The sequence below is a fragment of the Salarias fasciatus genome, chromosome 13 (assembly GCF_902148845.1).
Source record: "Salarias fasciatus chromosome 13, fSalaFa1.1, whole genome shotgun sequence".
NCBI lineage: Eukaryota > Metazoa > Chordata > Actinopteri > Blenniiformes > Blenniidae > Salarias > Salarias fasciatus.
In genome coordinates, this window is record NC_043757.1 from 2,549,730 (window position 1) to 2,569,841 (window position 20,112).

Here is a 20,112-nt window from a genome sequence, read left to right on the forward strand (position 1 = left end):
TCAGCACTTACCCTCCACCTCCCATCAGCCCCTCCACCTCCCATCAGCCCCTCCACCTCCTCCACCTCGCATCAGACACCTCCCCCCTCCCATCAGCCCCTCCACCTCCCATCAGCCCCTCCACCCCTCACCGGTTTTTCATCTATTCCTGTTTCCATTGATCCAAAATCTACTCATCTGTCCAGCCCGAAACTATTGCACTGTGGGTAATGTAGTCTGACTGAGTAGTCCGGCCGCATTGTTCCCACACTCAACTCACATCATGCTGATGCTAATGCTAATGGTGATATTGATGCTAATGCTGATGCGGATGTTGATACAAACGCTAATGCTAATGCTGATGCTAATGCTGTTGTAGCCTGGTCTGTCTGTTTCGATGTGACATGTGATGAAGTGACGAGGAAGCCGCAGCTGGAAGCGAGTCACCGGGCTGTTTTCAGACGACAGAGCAGTTCCACCAGCCTGAACACCACCTCCATGAGCCTGAACACCACCTCCATGAGCCTGAACACCACCTCCACCAGCCTGAGCACCACCTCCACCAGCCTGAGCACCACCTCCACCAGCCTGAACACCACCTCCATGAGCCTGAACACCACCTCCACCAGCCTGAGCACCACCTCCACCAGCCTGAACACCACCTCCATGAGCCTGAACACCACCTCCACCAGCCTGAGCACCACCTCCACCAGCCTGAGCACCACCTCCACCAGCCTGAACACCACCTCCACCAGCCTGAGCACCACCTCCACCAGCCTGAACACCACCTCCATCAGCCTGAACACCACCTCCACCAGCCTGAACACCACCTCCATCAGCCTGAACACCACCTCCACCAGCCTGAACACCACCTCCATCAGCCTGAGCACCACCTCCATCAGCCTGAACACCACCTCCACCAGCCTGAACACCACCTCCATCAGCCTGAGCACCACCTCCACCAGCCTGAGCACCACCTCCACCAGCCTGAGCACCACCTCCATCAGCCTGAGCACCACCTCCATCAGCCTGAACACCACCTCCACCAGCCTGAACACCACCTCCATCAGCCTGAGCACCATCTCCACCAGCCTGAACACCACCTCCATCAGCCTGAGCACCACCTCCACCAGCCTGAACACCACCTCCATCAGCCTGAGCACCACCTCCATCAGCCTGAGCACCACCTCCACCAGCCTGAACACCACCTCCATCAGCCTGAGCACCACCTCCATCAGCCTGAGCACCACCTCCACCAGCCTGAACACCACCTCCATCAGCCTGAGCACCACCTCCATCAGCCTGAGCACCACCTCCATCAGCCTGAACACCACCTCCACCAGCCTGAACACCACCTCCATGAGCCTGAACACCACCTCCACCAGCCTGAGCACCACCTCCACCAGCCTGAACACCACCTCCATCAGCCTGAACACCACCTCCACCAGCCTGAACACCACCTCCATCAGCCTGAGCACCACCTCCATCAGCCTGAACACCACCTCCACCAGCCTGAACACCACCTCCATCAGCCTGAGCACCACCTCCACCAGCCTGAGCACCACCTCCACCAGCCTGAGCACCACCTCCATCAGCCTGAGCACCACCTCCATCAGCCTGAACACCACCTCCACCAGCCTGAACACCACCTCCATCAGCCTGAGCACCATCTCCACCAGCCTGAACACCACCTCCATCAGCCTGAGCACCACCTCCACCAGCCTGAACACCACCTCCATCAGCCTGAGCACCACCTCCATCAGCCTGAGCACCACCTCCACCAGCCTGAACACCACCTCCATCAGCCTGAGCACCACCTCCATCAGCCTGAGCACCACCTCCACCAGCCTGAACACCACCTCCATCAGCCTGAGCACCACCTCCATCAGCCTGAACACCACCTCCACCAGCCTGAACACCACCTCCATCAGCCTGAGCACCACCTCCACCAGCCTGAACACCACCTCCACCAGCCTTCACAGCAGCTCCATCAGCCGTCAGCTAAACTTGGCCTGCTGTAATTCGACGCTGGAGTTTCACCTTGGGAATATAAATGAACATCTGAGAGTCTCTGTGCTTCATGAGCTTCATGCTGCGACTGATTGAAAAATGTTTTCCACTGCAACACTTTTGTTTTTCTACAAAACAAATTACAGCTTTAATACAAAACAGTTTTTTTCTACATTATTGGAAAAAAGAGTATTAAAAACGTGAGTGACAGTAGAATTAAAGCACAAACTTTTTAAAAATACATCAACTGACCTGACATCAGTCTGCAACACTGGATCTGAGGCTGAGCAGAGAGAGTTCAGATAAAATACAGGGTGAGGGTTAGAGGGTTAGGGCTAAGGGGGTTAGAGGTGAGAGGGTTAGGGTTGAGGTTAGATGTTAGGGTTCGAGGGACGAGTGAGTTAGGGATAGAGGGTTCGGGTTAGAGGGGTGAGAGGTTTAGTGTTAGAGGGTTAATGTTAGCGGGTTGGAGTTCAAGGGTTAGGACCTAAACCTGGTCCAACCGCTTCATCACTCCGGTGAAGGTTTACTACAAACAGCAGAGATGCTCAGTTCAGTTTTGGAAGATCTCAGTTGGCGCATCATTTCTTCCTTAAAATAACAAATGTTGAAACTCAACTGGATCACCTGTGACAGAGATCAGAAACTATTCCAGAAACACTGATGAAGAGGAAGAAAACCTGAACACCTGGAAGATGACGACTCTTCAAGCGCACCAACTAAACAGACCATCAAAAAGCCAAAAACCACATGGCGAGAGTCTGAGGGCTCATGGTGTGTCCCAGAGCTCCTGGTTATCGGAGAGTCAGGAGGTGGCAGCATGAGTGAAAATGGGGAGAGGCTTGCAGCCGCCTGGAGGATCTGAATTCCCCCAGAAATCCATTCAAAGGGAACAGGAAGCTCAGGTGGTCTGTAGAGAAGCGGGGGGGCAGACGCTGAGTCAGACGGTCATCTACTGGCTGCAAACCTCCAGAAAACAGGAATCATGGAACTGCACCAAACCGCCCTACAGACCAGGCTCCAAGCACTGGAACAGAAAACATCTGGAGGAGGGAAGAAAGAAAACCAACCATCAACTCTCAGAGGAGTAAAAAAAAAATGACAGTTTAAACAAAAAGCAAATCCCGAGAGAAGAAAGGAAACAGCCCACAAAAAGAATGAAGCAGTAAACAAGGAAGTGAGGAAAACTGCTAAACATGACAAGCAGAATTATGTTGACGCTTCGGCACACGAAGCAGAGGAAGCGGCAGGGAACAATAACCTCAAAGACCTGGACGGGACCGACAGGAAAGCTTAGAAAGACAAACAGGGAGGACTCCGTTTCACCATGGAAGAACTGCAGTCGACAGTCCACCACCTGTCCAGGAGACGGAGACCCCAGTGCCAGCGGCAGGCCGGACATCAGCTGAGCAGCGCTGAGTGGAGGCCATGAAGCAGAGGCGCTGTGGGCGGACACCGACACCTCCGCCGCCGCGCCACACCTGCTGATTAACAATAAATGGGCAGAAGAAAGGCCTGGAAAGACGGTCGCATCGCTGTCCTAACCCAACCCAAGAAGGGAGACCTCAGGGACGGAAACAACCCAACCGCCGGGGATCATGTTGCCATCAACAGCAGCAAAGTCTTCAATCGCATCAACTGGCAGAGAATTATAAAGGATGCTGCTGATGATCTGAGGGAAAACCGAGCCGGCTTCAGGAACGAAGGATCGGATGGTGGTTTGACGCTGGACGCAATGAAGCCAAAGTACCGTCACCAAGAACACGGGTCAGGAGTTCCCCACCAACATTCACGATGCTCACTGGAGCAGAACACGGCCGCCTGCTTTCCCCTTTTCCTCTGCCTACGAAGCATCCGCTGGATCCTGAAACCACCAGGCCTCAGTGAGGACGGGCTGGCAGCGGCGGCGTCTGACGGAACACGCCGAAGACCTCGTCTTCACGGATGAATTCGCACCGCTCTCACGCTCACACCAACAGTCGCAGGAGGATTCCAACCTGTGAGAAACAACTGCAGCCGGCCCAAAACAAACACACCGAAAACCAGAATCACGCAGAGAAACACCGGCAGCGATCTCGTAACGGCGGCCGGATCTCGGGACGGTGGGACAGACGAGGACGGGGAGACCAGAGTACAGAAAGACGCAGCAACATTCAGTACTCTCAATACATCTGGAAAAGCAGGACCAGGAGAGTCTGGACCTGGAGTCATGACTCTCAGGAGGAAAACATTGCTCTTCCATCGTCCAGCGTTTCAGAAAACTTGCATTTCGTCGTTTCCATGGAGATGGAATCAGTGACTTGGAATAGTTTTTCAGTTTCTCTCAGAACCGTTGTTGTGATTCTGAACTGAGACGATCATAAAAAAGAATATTACAAAGTTTAGTGACTTCATTTCAAGTTACTAAACATCAGCCGTCTGCAATGGCGCCTCAGCTTCTCACATATTTCATTTATTCCACAAATATTCAGTTGAAACATGATTTGAACCTGAAACATTCAGGCGAGCTGCAGGTCATTCGTTAAGTTTACTGAGAAACTGAAAACCTTTTTGCACTGTGACCCGACAGCAGGACCTCAGCCTCTCCACGTCACATGTACTCTCACATTCATTTATGAGCGGCGTAAACACGTTTACGGGCCATTTCAGCGTCGTTTAAACTCACTTCACTTTCACACACACACGCCGAACAAAGCACGTTTCATTTAAGACATAAAGTTCACTTTATCTCCACACTAATCGATTTGTTTTCCAGCTCGGCGGTAACTAAAAGCTTTGTTTGCCTGAAGGAAAACTCCAGTGTGTATGTGTGTTTGCGCGCGCGCGCGCGTGTGTGTGTGTGTGTGTGTGTGTGTGTGTGTGCGCTGAGCCTTTTAGAGTGAGTGTGTTAATTATTGTCCATTAATAAATAACCGTCTCCTCCCTGGTTATGAAGTGGGAAATAAAGAACATGACTAATGGAATGTTTGTCAGCGTGCCAACGCCCTGCTGCAAGGAGGTCAGTGAACGCACCACGACCGTCCGAACACACCTGGCGGTGAAACACTCCCGTTGGTGACATTATCAGCGACACACACTCACACACCTCTGAGGATCATCTGATAACCTTTAACCCAGTGAAACAGACCTCAGTCATTTCTAAAAAAAATCCAGTTTCCATCTTTATTCTCGACGTGTTCGTGGTCTTTGTTGACATCCGGCGGACGGAGGTCGAGCTTCGGGTGGGTCAGTCTCGAAGATAAACACCACCTACAGATGTCGAGTTAGCCTCGTAGCTAAATGCGTTAGCATTGTAGCTTAATGAGCGAGCAATAAGCCTGAAGGAGTATTAGCTAAAGAGATTAGCATCGCAGCTAAAACAAAGTCACCTGCTCTGTTCTCCTCCAGCTATCTGGAGAACATCAGTGGAACGTTGGAGGTTCTTGATATCTTCTACGCTATCAACCAGGAAGTAAATCCTTCCGTCCAGCAGGGGCAGCAGTGAGGCTGACGATCAGAGTCAGCCGGTCTTCAGTCACTAAGAGCTTCAGGGTATTTGTGGTTTTTCAGGGTATTTCCAGTATTTCAGGGTATTTCCAGGCGCTTCCTCTCCAGACTCACTGCACCGCCCGGTGGTGGGGGGTGGCACTGCGAGGCCGTGACAGGCTAGCTGGGAGAGACGGAGGCAGGATGCAGGCGACACGAAGAACAGATGTTTGGTCAAACCGTGACCCTTCAGAGGAGAAGAAACCGTCTCCTGACAGGAAGCGGCTCGTGAAGAGTCTGAAGCTCCGACTTCAGTTTTAACTCTTCACAGCTCAACACGGTGAAAATAACCTAAACTGGAGGAGAAACTTTCAGCTTTTCAAACTTTTCTGAGAGGTGAGAACTGACAAGACATATCCTGCTTCTTCTCCCTGAACCTGGAAAACAGAGAGCTCCTCTTCCTCCTCTTCCTCCCCCTGCTCCTCTGTTCTTACCTTGCAGCTGTTTGAATCGTCCCTCCAGCTGGTTGTAGTTGAAGGCAGCCTGACCCGAGAAGCCGGGTCCGGGGCTGGGGCCTCTGACGGGGCTCAAACTGGGGCTCGGGGACCGGCCGCCGGGGCCGGAGGCGTGCGAGGGGCCGGGGTAGTCCGAGGCCGGGGAGAGGGGCCCGGGGGACAGGGGGCCGGGGAGGCCGGAGGCGGCGCTCTGAAGCTCCATGATGAGACTCTCAGCCGAGACGAGTCCACAGAAACATGAAGGGAGTCCGGGAGGAGGAGGAGGAGGAGGAGGAGGAGGAGGAGGAGGAGGAGGAGGAGGAGGAGCAGCACAGGGAAGGAGAGAACAGCACCTCCTTCAGTCTCTCCTCAAACGTCTGGACGGTCTACAGGCTGCTGACGTCCGGCTGGAAACATCCCAGGAGCAGCAGCTCCCTCCTCTGTTCTCCTCAGCAAGAGCTGGCTCAGCAAACACTCCGCGGCTGCCCCATCATTCATCCGACCACCGATTCATCCGTCCAGCTACCCCTCCGTCCAGCTACCCCTCCGTCCAGCTACCCCTCCGTCCAGCTACCTCTCCGTCCAGCTACCCCTCCGTCCAGCTACCGCTCCGGCCAGGTACCCCTCCGTCCATGTGTCTGTGGTCCTGCCTTTGAATCCGTCTGTCAGCGTCTCCAGAGCAGAGCTGCAGAGCGTGGGTTTGTTGTGTCGTCTGAGAGCTGCAGCTCAGACACTGAATACACCTCCAACACACACACACACACACACACACACACACACACACACACACACACACACACACAGAGCCACACACAGAGCGGTGAGAGTGGAGGAGGGGGGAGGGGCCCACACCCTGAGTAAATACTCCTCCCAGCGGCCAATCAGCTGCCTCAGACTGACCGATGATGTCAAGGTCATTAGCATAAGGGGCGTGGTCAGAGGAGGACGAGCGAGGGGGTTGAGAGAGAGAGAGAGAGAGGAGGCTGTGTTCACATAAAACCTTTGTGAAAAATAAGTTTTCAACTAAAATAATGTTCAATATTTAAAGTAACTCAGCAAAATTGTTTTAAAGACTTAAAATAATTTACATGTTCCTGAAATTGTGATGGGATTTATTATATGTAACCTAAAGCAGGGGTGTCCCACCCTGATCCTGGTCCTACCTGGCCCCAGTCCTATGCCTGGTTCCGGTCCCAGACCTGGCTTTGGTCCTAGACCTGGCTCCAGTCACTTCCCTGGCTCCAGTCATAAACCTATGCCTGACCCTGGTTCCAGTCCCATGACTGGCCCCAGTCCTAGTCCTTGTCCTGTCCCTGGTCCTGTCCCTGGTCCCAGACCTGGGGGTCCATGTCCGGTATGTTTTATATGTTCAATCTTTCTCAGTTGAGTGAAAACCAAAACAATCAGGAGTGTTCAAGCTGAGAGACATCAGAAACATGTGGGACCAGGACCAGGATCTGGGACTGAGACCAGGACCAGGAGCAGGACCAGGATCTGAGACTGAGACCAGGACCAGGATCTGGGACTGAGACCAGGACCAGGATCTGTTTCAAAGGAGTGAAAAACTCGTCCTGATGGAGCTTTTTCAGAAAATGATTTCATGCTCGACTGATTGAACCGATCACAGAGTGACTGAAGAACTTTTCTCTGGCTTCACTCCTTCAGGCTCTCATCAGTGTTTGTTCCTCGTATTGTGTGGTGACCTCTGACCCCTCGCAGTCACACAGGAAGTTCAACAGATTGTCTAGCATTTTTCGTGAGAGCTGACAGACAGCAGGATCAAACAGGAAACGGCGTTGGGATCAAACAGGAAGTGGAGCGCTCGGACAGGAAGAACATCTCTAATATTAGAGCGGGGAGCGTCTCAGGAAGCATCACACACACACACACACACACACACACACACACACACACAAAACATCTCAACTAATGTGACACACAAGAATTAAAATGTTCTCAAAAGATAAAGTCTGTATATTTCAAAACCAGAATTATTGTGTTAGCACCACCAGATCAATCCCAGCTGTCTTTAAAAGCCTTCAAAGCCTTCTACTGAAGCTAACCTGTTAAAGTTAATCTACCTGTTAAAGTTAATCTGCTGAAGCTAACCTGTTAAAGTTAATCTACTGAAGCTAACCTGTTAAAGTTAATCTGCTGAAGCTAACCTGTTAAAGTTAATCTACTGAAGTAAACCTGCTGAAGTTAATCTACTGAAGCTAACCTGTTAAAGTTAATCTACTGAAGCTAACCTGCTGAATTTAATCTACTGAAGCTAACCTGCTGAATTTAATCCATTAAAGCTAATCTGCTGAAGTTAATCTTCCACATTTAATCTTCTAAAGCCAATCTGCTAAAGCTAACCTACTAAAGTTAATCTCCTACTATAATACCGTAAATACATTTCTACTCCCAGCAATTTACCTTTTGAACATGTTAAAGATACAAATCCCACTAAACCCACTAAACGTGCTAAGCCAACTGAACCTGCTGAAATGACTTAACATGCTGAAGAAGCGAAACCAGCTAAACCTGCTATACTCACTAAACATGCTAAACCTGCTAAATGAGTTAAACCCACTAAACGAGAACTGAACTTGCTAAACATGCTGAAGATGCTAAACCTGCTAAATAAACTTCTACGATAAACGGATCAATACTTATAAATGATAGTAAAACTCAGTACATTCCAAACATAAAATGTGATATTTGACGAGCATCAGGTGTTGTGATGTTTGGTTTGTTTGTTTTTTCTGCTCCTGTCGGAACGTCTCTTCTTCATCTCTTCAGGAGCAAAACAGAGTTATTTCACTGCTGCATTTATAACCTGGAATTAACATTATTTCTGTCTTATGTCAAAAAATAAGAAAAATCTCTTCATCTCTTTAGAAGCGTTAAAAACTTTCTCAATAAAACAGCTGACTCAATTTTTTTGATTTGAAAAAAAAAAAATGGATAAATGAAGAAGGACCCAGAGCTGAACCCTGAGGAACTCCTCCAGGACTTACTGCTTCTCATGTTGGATTTAATATTTTAGGTCAGAACACGCAAAATTAATTTGAGAAACATGAAGAAAAAACTATCAGTTACTAAAATAACCAAACATTTCCCGGTGACTAAATGATTAAGTCTAATGTAAATTAACTTGCAATATAAAGGCCCTAGAATTGAACCCTGGGGAACTCCACTAGTAATCACCGATGCTGGATCAAGAATTTCAGAATTTTGGCTGAAAACAGGTTTCATCATGTCTGAAGACCAGGCCTCCATCTGGATTATTTTCTTGATGAATTAATCTGTGTTTTGGTCCAAGTTTATCCTAAAATGTCTCATTTTGTTTTACCAACAGTCTAAAAACCAAAAAAAAACCATCATTAGACGACTGACACTGAAAATCATAAGAGTGTCAAGAAAATTCTTTTTAAAAAGTCTTCAAAATTTTTTAAATAATGATAATATAAGAGAAGGTTTAGCAGACTGACAGCAGAGCAGATTAAAAATGATCATCTTTTCTAAAAATGGCTGCTGGATCAATTTTAGTTCATCTTTAAACTTTGAACTCCAACAAGCTGCTTTAAGTCAAATCACTAATAACTGAGCTGAAACACAAAGAAGGTCCGAAACACGGAGAAAAAGTTCAGTCTGAGGGGATGAAAGTCCGTCTGCAGTAAAAACAAGTGAGGCGGCCGCCCACGGGGCAGAGGTCAAAGGTCAGGTCACAGTAAACGGGCCACAGATGGACCAAACACGTCTGTTGGGAGAGCAGAGCGAGCCGTCGGCCCCGGCATCACGCCGTCATCTGGCTTCCTCGTGCTCGGCGCCCCGGGGCGGCCCCCGCCGCCGAACCAAACGCTCCATTCATGCGGCGGCGTGGGCGGAGCCAGCCGGCGGATCGCGCACAGAGGACGCCTCAGGGACGAAACCACAGAGCTGAGGTCACTTTTTTTTTTTTTTTCCATCTGCAGCAGGAAGTCACCGCGATGCTTCTAGAAACACGAGGAAGCTCGGCGTTCCATCAACACGCAGACGACACGCCGCTCTATGGGAGCGGAACATCCGGCAAACCCCGAGAAGTGAGAAACACCGGGAGGGACGGACGAGCTGGAACACTCAACACAACGGCAGCTTTAATACCGGGACACAAACAAACCGTCCCAGAATGAAGACGGTTTGAATTCCAGCCTCCATACAGGATTTATGCTTCACAGCTTCTCTTCAGTAAAATCACATCTAGTTTTATCCTCAAATCACAGCTCTTCTTGGTGGAAAGGGTCATTTTTTTCAGAGAAAAACATGCAGCCGTTCTTAAATGTAATTTACAGCTTTTGTTTCGTATAAATTCCAGCTCAGAGTCACAATCTTAATGCCTTTAATGTCATTTTATCAGAACAATGAAACGGGAAGTGTGATCCTTAAAGTGCATAAATAATAAAATAATATAACTCAACACTTAACATATAAAGCATAAACATTCATAAAATAATCCAAAAGAAGAAATTAGTACTGAAATTCCTTCATGAGATCTTCTCAAATATAAATTAAAGCAGAAATTACAGCTTAATGCCGTCTGATTTACAGCTAGTTGGGGGTAAAAATTACAGCGTTTATTTAGTGTAATTTACAGCTTTTAAGTGAAACTTAGTCTTTAGTATAATAGACGGAGTTCCTGAGGTCTGGATCAGGGTTCCTGAGGTCTGGATCAAGGTTCCTGCAGTCTGGATCAGGGTTCCTGAGGTCTGGATCAGGGTTCCTGAGGTCTGGATCAAGGTTCCTGCAGTCTGGATCAGGGTTCCTGAGGTCTGGATCAGGGTTCCTGAGGTCTGGATCAGGGTTCCTGCAGTCTGGATCAGGGTTCCTGAGGTCTGGATCAGGGTTCCTGAGGTCTGGATCAAGGTTCCTGCAGTCTGGATCAGGGTTCCTGAGGTCTGGATCAGGGTTCCTGAGGTCTGGATCAAGGTTCCTGCAGTCTGGATCAGGGTTCCTGAGGTCTGGATCAGGGTTCCTGAGGTCTGGATCAGGGTTCCTGCAGTCTGGATCAGGGTTCCTGAGGTCTGGATCAGGGTTCCTGAGGTCTGGATCAAGGTTCCTGCAGTCTGGATCAGGGTTCCTGAGGTCTGGATCAGGGTTCCTGAGGTCTGGATCAAGGTTCCTGCAGTCTGGATCAGGGTTCCTGAGGTCTGGATCAGGGTTCCTGCAGTCTGGATCAGGGTTCCTGAGGTCTGGATCAAGGTTCCTGCAGTCTGGATCAGGGTTCCTGCAGTCTGGATCAGGGTTCCTGAGGTCTGGATCAGGGTTCCTGCAGTCTGGATCAGACCTGGATTGAGCCAGGCAGTAATCCTGCAGCGGGGAACCTGAATCCATAAAGGGTGCTGGTGTTCTGGGTTCAAGCTTGCGTCGCCTCAGTGGTGAATTTCACAGCAACGCGCCGCCTCCACCTTCCCGACGACACAAAGACATTCCAGCGAGGTCGAGTCGGCGTACGGCGAGAAGCCGCACCGTGACGTGATCTTAATTCAACTTTTACAGAGAGGAGGGCGGAGGGGGGCCGGGGAGTGGACGGCTCGGTTCCACAGCTGATAAACACTGTTTATGAGGCGCTGGAGAGGAAGAGACCAGAACCGAGTCAACACTGAGTCACTGAGGCTCCGACTTTCACTTTCCTTAACCCCGAACACGCCAGAAATCACATTATTGAAGAACCAGACGCAGCAACATTCCCAGAATTCCTCCATCTGGTTCTCCAACAGGACGTGACAAACTCTGTGTGTGTCTGTGTGTGTGTGTGTGTGTGTGTGTGTGTGTGTGTGTGTGTGTGTGTGTGTGCGTGCGTGGGGAAACCCGGACTGTTTCTAATTACCCAGTGCCTGAATGAGGCTTTGTCACTTTCAATCCTCACTTTGGGAGAAAATAAATCTATTTTCATCTCGGCGGTTCTCGCCGAATCGCCCCTGCAGGACGTCACCGGCTGCTTCCTGTCTTTAAAAAGAAACAACAACAAAACTCAGTTTTAAAGACGATTTGGATTTGCAGCATCTTTGACTCAGTGAGTGAAGAGGCTCTGCTGGAAGGCGAGTCAGGCTGATTACTTTCACATATTCACTCTGCCATTGTTGCTGAAGTGTAACTACTCCTCAATGAGCTGGTAACTAACTAAAGTAACTAAATCATTATTTTGCTGTGAAAATCTCTTTCTCGGTGTTGTTTTTCTCAAACCAGTGTTCAGACGTTTGAGGCGTTCAGAGTCACTGTTTGACTTGAAACGCTGCTTTTCTCAGTGTTTTGGTCAAACTGGTGTTTTTGGTGAAACCTCCCTCTGTTCTGTGGCTGATTGCTAAAGAATGGGAAAAAGACAGAAACACACTGATGTAAGAAGAGTTCCTGCTCTTTCATTCGGGAGTTTCAGGTTTTACATAGTCTCAGAACTCTACACTCTGTCGGTCTAGAAAGATCAGTCAAAACGTCTGGCAGCCACTGAGTTACCAGAGCTACTTCAACAAGTAACTAGTTACTTCTCATCTGCAGTCACTCATTAGCTTCGGGGCCGTTTGCTCCAGAGTAACGGTGAGAATCACGGCGCCGTTAATCACACTTCCTCTCATTTTAAAATGAAGAAAAAAAGAAAAAAACCTCTGAAAGTGGAGCAAGTGAAACACGTCAGAGTTCAGACGGCATGAGAGGAGAAGAGAAGACGATCTGTGATCAGCTGCACACACACACACACACACACACACACACACACACACACACACACACCTTCTGTCTCTGCCTTCACTGTAAGTAGATCTGTCCATGTTTCCATGGTGACCGCGGTTTTGTGTTTCCCAGGATATCATATGGAGGCGTAACACACTTGGCTGCAACTTCACACTGACACACACACACACACACACACACACACACACACACGCACACACGCACACACACACACACCGCAGTCCCAGTTTACAGCCGTCTCTGCAGAGAATTCACAATCGTTTTTTTTTTAACAACTTGAGTCACATTTAACCAAAATGTCTCAACAGAGCAGGAACCAGACGTGCTCCACAGCGCCACCTGCTGCTGACAGCAGCCGCCATGTCGGACGTTCATCACACAGTCCACACACTCAGGAAAACGAGTTCCACGTTTGAATAAATTCAGTCAGCAGAGAGGAAGATGCTCTGCGGCCTGAAGTTAGTGGAGCAGATGCTCCTGCAGACTGACTCAGTGACCAGGAGTGTTCAGATCCCTCAAAAAACAGAGTTCCCAAACAGAACACATTCATTCATTCATTCATTCATTCATTCATTTCTAACATGGATCTGGTTTCCTTTTCCTGACATGAGCAGAGTGTCTTTTACAGAGCAGAGATGTTCCTGTTTCTGATCTTCTCCCAGACTGTTTCTTCTTCTTTCTGCTCCATTCAGATTCATCAGTCTGATAACTGTCTGCACCATCATGTTCTCCGCCTGGAGAACTCAAACTCCAGAGCCTCCGGAGCTCCTCCACCCCTGACGGAGCCTCCGGAGCTCCAGACTGCAGCTCGCACTCGGCTGATCTACGACACGGAAGGCTCTCTTGACGCACATAAACCTGTTCATGTGTTCGATGCTCAGTTAATCTGGAGGATAAATTGTTGAATGAACTTTTAAACTTTTCTGCTGAGGAGGCTTCATGTTCAGCCGAGGACAATAACTCACACACTGTTCCCCTCTGGACACCAGTTACTCTGCTCCACACTGCCTCCACAGGCCATCAAGGGTATTAAACACTGCCCCCACTGGTCATCAGGGGTATTACTCTGGATCATATTACAGGTTGTAAACAGTTAATCAAATATTTTTGTAAAAAGTGGAGACGCTTTAACGTCACCTTATTAACATCACTCACACACTCTCACACTCAAACACACACACACACACACACACACACACACACACACACACACACACAAACACTTTTCTGTCTTGCATATTTAACCGTGATGTGAATTATTTAGTGAAGTGAGACTCTACAGAGATCCAGTTACAGTGACAGACACGCAACTACACACACACACACACACACACACACACACACACAAGTCGATTGGCCCAACACCATTGCCATGGGTTACCAGCTGTGGCTAACGCTAAAGCTAACAGTGCGCTGAGAGAGACAGCAGCACTATACGGTACTAGATGAGCTTATTGTCCCACTGTGGGAAATCTGTGTTGCCTTGACAACCACAACATCTCCACAACAATTACACAACATGTCCCATCACACTGCACATCACACACACACACACACACACACACACACCACGTGGTTCAGCGTTGTTCAGGGTTTGAGGGGAGCTGGGAGTAGTTCTCGTAGGACGGCGCCATCGGAGAACCTGAGAGCTTAACGCTCCCGGGGGACACTGCCTGGAGCGCAGGGACTCCTCAGTAACTGTAACTCTGAGGAGTAATCAGATTACTTTTCCCTGAAAAGGAGTGAAGTGACTTTAAAACATGTCAGCATGAGGACTGCAGGTGGATTTACCTGCGAGGCCTCCTGCTGGATGGAGGCTGCAGGTGCAACTGAGCGTCACCTCCATCAGCAGACCCCACAGTCATAACTCCATCAGCAGACCTCTTCTGTCAGACCTCCACCATCACACCTCATCAGGACTCCATCTGCAACCCCACACCCCCACCTCCATCATCAGATCACCACCTCCATAGTCAGACCTCCACTGTGAGGCCTCCATCGTCAGATTTCCATCATCAGCCCTCCACCTCCATCACTAGACCACAGTCTTCATCCTCACACCTCTGATGTCTCCCACCCTGGGGTGACCCTCCGCCCTCCGCCCTCCGCCCGGGGGTCCTACCTGCGAGGGCCTTGATGCGGGACCGTTCGAAGAGCCGGGCGGAGCTGTTCTCGTTGTCCCAGTCGTCGGCGTCCCAGCGGTTGTTGACGCCCTCGTTGTACTGCTGCTGGATCTCCATGTGGTCGAGCTCCGCCGCTACTGACGTCATCGCGAGCTCGCCGTGACTCCGCCCACAAGGCGAGTCCTTCCTCCTGCTGCTGTCAGAGACGGGACCGCCCACACACACACACACACTCACTCACGCTCACACACACTTACACACACTCGGACACACGCAGGCCGGCGGGTTGATGCTACGTCACCAAGTCCTGCGGAGACAAGGAGAGGAGGGTCAGAAAGGACACACACACACACACACACTGAAGCACACACACCGTCAGACACATCTGTATGTGTGTATCAGTGTATCAGGGGTTTTGTATGGACCTGATCTTCTGTACTGGTAGAGAGACCTCGACCTGAATGCAGTGTGTGTGTGTGTGTGTGTGTGTGTGTGTGTGTGTGTGTGTGTGTGTGTGTGTGTGTGTGTGTGCTGTGATTGGCTGCGGGCTCTCTCCCTCTCTGTAAAGTGAGGGCACACCGCCCCCTTCTGGCCAGGACTCGTTACTACAGCATCACTCAAACGCCCCACATCAGAGCTGTGAGGCGTTCAGGAGCGCCTCCATCAACCTGACTGCCCACATAAACCACAGAGGTCAGGCCTGATCAGCTCACCCTGACAACCAGACTGAGGAAAGATGACTGAGGAGCTGGCGGTGCGTTCACTGTCACTCTGACGAACCGAGCAGTGAATCCGCAGCGCGACTCAGCGCTGCCGCCGCCGCCGCCGCCGCCGGTCGGGTCGGATCAGCAGTCAGCAGCATGACTCAACACCACAGCACAGCAACGTCTGCACGCTTCTCCTGCCACCATGAATGCACCGCGAGGGCTGACTGCCAGGTCAGCACCCTCTGCACCTACTGCACCCCTGAACGCACCGCGAGGCGTTCACTGCCCCGTCAGCACAGGGTTCACACACCTGCTGCAATTTAGCATCATTCAAGAGGAAAAAAAACCTGGCTAAGGGTGTGTGTGTGTGTGTGTGTGTGTGTTTGGACTTAAACCCATGATGCAGTGCGACCTACTACACCTCTGTACCTCCTCACATGAATGGATTTGAACATGTCAACAGTACATGAGGAGGTCCAATGAAACTTCCTGCTGCCTGGTGTCCTGATCTGCTCTCTGATTGGCTGCGGCTTCACTTCTCCTCACAGGCCCCGCCCCCTGAGGCCTGAATCCACCAATCAGATTTTTTTTTCTCATCACTGAAGGAGGATCTACAGACTAAGAGGTGTGTGTGTGTGTGTGTGTGTGTGTGTGTGTGTGTGTGTCCACCCACTTGCAGCTGAACAACCAGTCAGACTGAAGCTGCTTGTGTTGCTACGCTAAAAATATGTTTCCACCGGGACCCTGAGAGAGAGAGAGAGAGAGAGAGAGAGAGAGAGAGAGAGAGAGAGAGAGAGAGAGAGAGAGAGTGTGTGTGTGTGTGTGTGTGTGTGTGGAGAGTGAAACTAACACAATGTACACTCAGGCTGAAGCCAGACACAGACACACACATCATCTGTGACATGTACATGAATGTGTGCAGAATCAAACCACAACCGACTCATGAAACCTCTTGAAAATACTGTTGACTGTAGAACATGGACCAGAACCCAGAACCCAGAACCCAGAGACCAGAGACCAGAGACCAGAGACCAGAGACCAGAGACCAGAACCCAGAGACCAGAACCCAGAGACCAGAGACCAGAACCCAGAACCCAGAACCCAGAGACCAGAGACCAGAGACCAGAGACCAGAACCCAGAACCCAGAACCCAGAGACCAGAGACCAGAGACCAGAACCCAGAGACCAGAGACCAGAGACCAGAACCCAGAGACCAGAGACCAGGTCCAGGTCCAGAACCTAAACAACCAGAGTTTCTGCACTACGACTCAGACTTCAAGTGATGACCTGAGGAAGAGGAGGAGGAGGAAGAGGAGGAGGAGGAGGAGGAGAATAAAGTTCTCTCTCTCTCTCTGCTTCTTTCCGGATTTTTCTCCCTCTGACATTTTTCACAATTCAGCTGTCAATCATCGCCATGGCAACCAAAGACGGACTGAAATCTCCAACAGCGCTGAAAACTCCCACGCAGGACGAGACGCCTGAACGCCACCACAACCCACACACACACACACACACACACACACACACACACACACACACACACACACACACACACACACACACACACACACACACACACACACACACACACACACACACAGAATGTAAAACTTAAACATCCTGGATATCGACAGGCTTCCACTGCAGGAAGTGTGATGACTTCATCAACGCTGAGCAACATTCTGGTTTCGTCAGGCGGAATCGACCCCAGCGTCCGGCGTCTGGTTCGATCCTGAACTCAGGTCCAAACTGTGAAGCCCAACAGTGGCAGCAGGAACCCACGAATCACACTGTTCAGAGCCGGGCGGTGGAGATGAGCGGTGCAGTGGCGGCCAGGCGCCGGTTCTCCCAGTAACGGGGAACGTGAGCCGGGATTCAGACCGTCCTGGGACGGGTTGGTTTTACTCAGCTGACCATGTGTGCCTGCTGTGGATGTCATTGTCCGTGTCGTAGCTGCGGTGGTCAAACACACCGACACTCTGCTCTGTTAACAAGCGTGGCTGCATCTGTTCACCGCACCTCCAGAAATCCAGAGTCTGAGTCTGGACCACCTGATGCAGCCTGGAGCCCCATTTAAAACTCTGAAGGTCACCGGGCTCTCTGCTGCAGAGCACACACACACACACACGCACACACACACACAGGTGTGGTGTGAATCTGGGACGAGGAGCAGGAAGTGGACCATCACGCGGTCCTCTGCAGTCATATGTAGGACACTGAGATGTAGGCCGGCAGCAGGCTGCGGGAGGCGCAGGAGCTGGAGGAGCTGCGGGAGGCGGAGGAGGTGCAGGAGGTCTGATGGTTGTCTGTTTACACGACAACAGCTCCCAACGTGGAACTTTTCAACAACACTCCATCTCCGTCGTCATGGAAACAGGTGAAAACGAGACTTTCTGGAAACACTCAGGCTCCATCAGCGTGTGGACGACCTAGTCCATAATGTCCTGGTCCTGGTCCATAATGTCCTGGTCCTGGTCCATAATGTCCTGGTCCTGGTCCATAATGTCCTGGTCCTGGTCCCGGTCCATAATGTCCTGGTCCTGGTCCCGGTACACAATGTCCTGGTCCTGGTCCCGGTCCACAATGTCCTGGTCCTGGTCCCGGTCCACAATGTCCTGGTCCCGGTCCACAATGTCCTGGTCCTGGTCCCGGTCCACAATGTCCTGGTCCCGGTCCATAATGTCTTGGTCCTGGTCCCGGTCCATAATGTCCTGGACCTGGTCCTGGTCTATACTCTGCCGGTCCTGACGAGCGTCAGTATTTTCCCATTGCTAATGTTCAGTGTGTTTTTTTCTGCAGGATGTGTGTGTGTGTGTGCGGCTTCATTATAATCAACACCCACGAGTGGCCCAACATGAAAACTACGTGGTTTCCATAGAAACGAACATCTTCTTCAATACGTTACCATGTAGAGGCTACATTTTTCTGAAAACACTAAAATGATAGATTTTTTACTTGTAAATGAGCCAAAAAGTTCATCATTAAAACACCTAAAACACTATGAGGACATGTGACTTTAGCCCCGCCCCTTTTCAATCATCCACCAATCAGGACAAAGCAGATAGATGGACAGCTTTTCAAAGTCTTTGTTTCAGAAACTAGAGGTGACAAAAGATGAAAATATGGAGGATAACGCTCTCTCTCTCTCTCTCTCTCTCACACACACACACACACACACACACACACACACACACACAAAGGAGAGGATAAAAGACTGAAAGTAAAGGAATGTGTCAGCAGTCAGAGGATGAGATCACAACTGGTGAGAGAGAGAGAGCGAGAGAGAGAGAGAGAGAGAGAGAGAGAGAGAGAGAGAGAGAGAGAAGAGTAAGCAGCCCTGAAATTCTGTGCTCGGCCACTAGTTGCGAATGGTTTTTGTTTTGTATTTTGAAAACACAACCAACTGCTTTCACTGACAGTCCGTCTCACACACACACACACACACACACACACACACACAGCGAGCCACTGAGGTGTGTGTGTGTGTGTGTGTGTGTGTGTGTGTAGGGGTGGGGGTGTTGAACCAGCAGCAGTGTGATGAGTCCATTTCCAGTTTGAACAAAGGATACTACACACACAAATCACTCAGGACGCTCATCGATAATTAATGGATGCATATTTGGGAGCATGAGTATATATGTGTGTTGTGCACACACACACACACACACACACACACACACACACACACACACACAAACATGAATACATGACTAATTCATGGAGAAGTTATGAAATATAGATTTCCGACACGCAAGAGGACAGTGAACGCAGCACGGAGGCTCCTGCTCAGCTTCAGTGAATCCACCTCAACACGTCCGGTTCTCAGTGTTCACACACTCACTGAGGTCTACCGGCTGGACGAGGTGTCCTCTGGACAGCAACCTGAGGACTGTGTTCTCATCACACACAGGAGAACCAGAGAGCCGCTCCGCTCCTCCTGACCAGCCTCCATCACGGTCCACCCAGGACCATGAAGAAAGGTTCTCCTTGTATGCAGATGATGGTGTGGTTTTGCTCTCCTTGTTAAATTGTATCGATCTGAATCCTTCGCTGTTATTATTCATCGACTTTCTCCGACTGTTGAGCTCATCAGCAGGACGGTTCTGTCTGCCGGGAGAACTTCCCTCTCTGGGAACACTTCTCATAAAGCTCAGGCTTCAGGCTCAGAACGTTCTGATGTGAACAAACATGAGAAGTTTGTTTTTCACGTGAAAACCTTAAAGAAGCTAAAGTTGAATTCATGAAAGTAAAATGAGAAATAGTTTTTCAATGATGAAGTGAACCTGGACGACTTCACTCATCTGACCTGAAATTATACAGACGATCTTTATAAGACTAAACATTTGGATGGAACGTTTCTATGTTGTATTTTTATATAATGAATACTATATTAATGAATGAATGTGCAAACCGATGCATGAAATCGTTAAATACACTGCCAGTGTTTTTCTCAGGTTTTTAACTTCATTCTTCATGTCATATTTCTGTTATTTTAATTATTTAAAATAAATAAAAACTTTAAAAAATAATGAATGAATTAGGGTGAAATGGCAAAAAAAGATATTTTATTTTCCTTTTTTAAAGCATCTGAACTGGAAACAGAGATAAGAATAATATTGAATA

The 20,112-nt window shown here is 49.6% G+C and overlaps 1 protein-coding gene across 5 annotated transcripts in view; it reads right to left on the reverse strand.

Moving 5' to 3' along the window:
* sptbn1 (spectrin, beta, non-erythrocytic 1) overlaps positions 1-20,112 on the reverse strand; it is a 60,482-nt gene that overhangs the window by 29,539 nt on the left and 10,831 nt on the right. For 2 of the 5 annotated variants that reach the window (XM_030106239.1, XM_030106238.1), the window contains exon 1: positions 5,949-6,084. Coding sequence is in view for 2 of the 5 variants with exons in the window: in XM_030106242.1 (XP_029962102.1) it covers positions 14,782-14,929 (148 nt within the window). In the remaining 3 variants the exon portion in view is untranslated. Of the gene's footprint in view, positions 1-5,948; positions 6,085-14,781; positions 15,090-20,112 lie in introns of those variants that run through there. The other 3 variants (XM_030106242.1, XM_030106243.1, XM_030106241.1) reach the window with 3 other exon arrangements.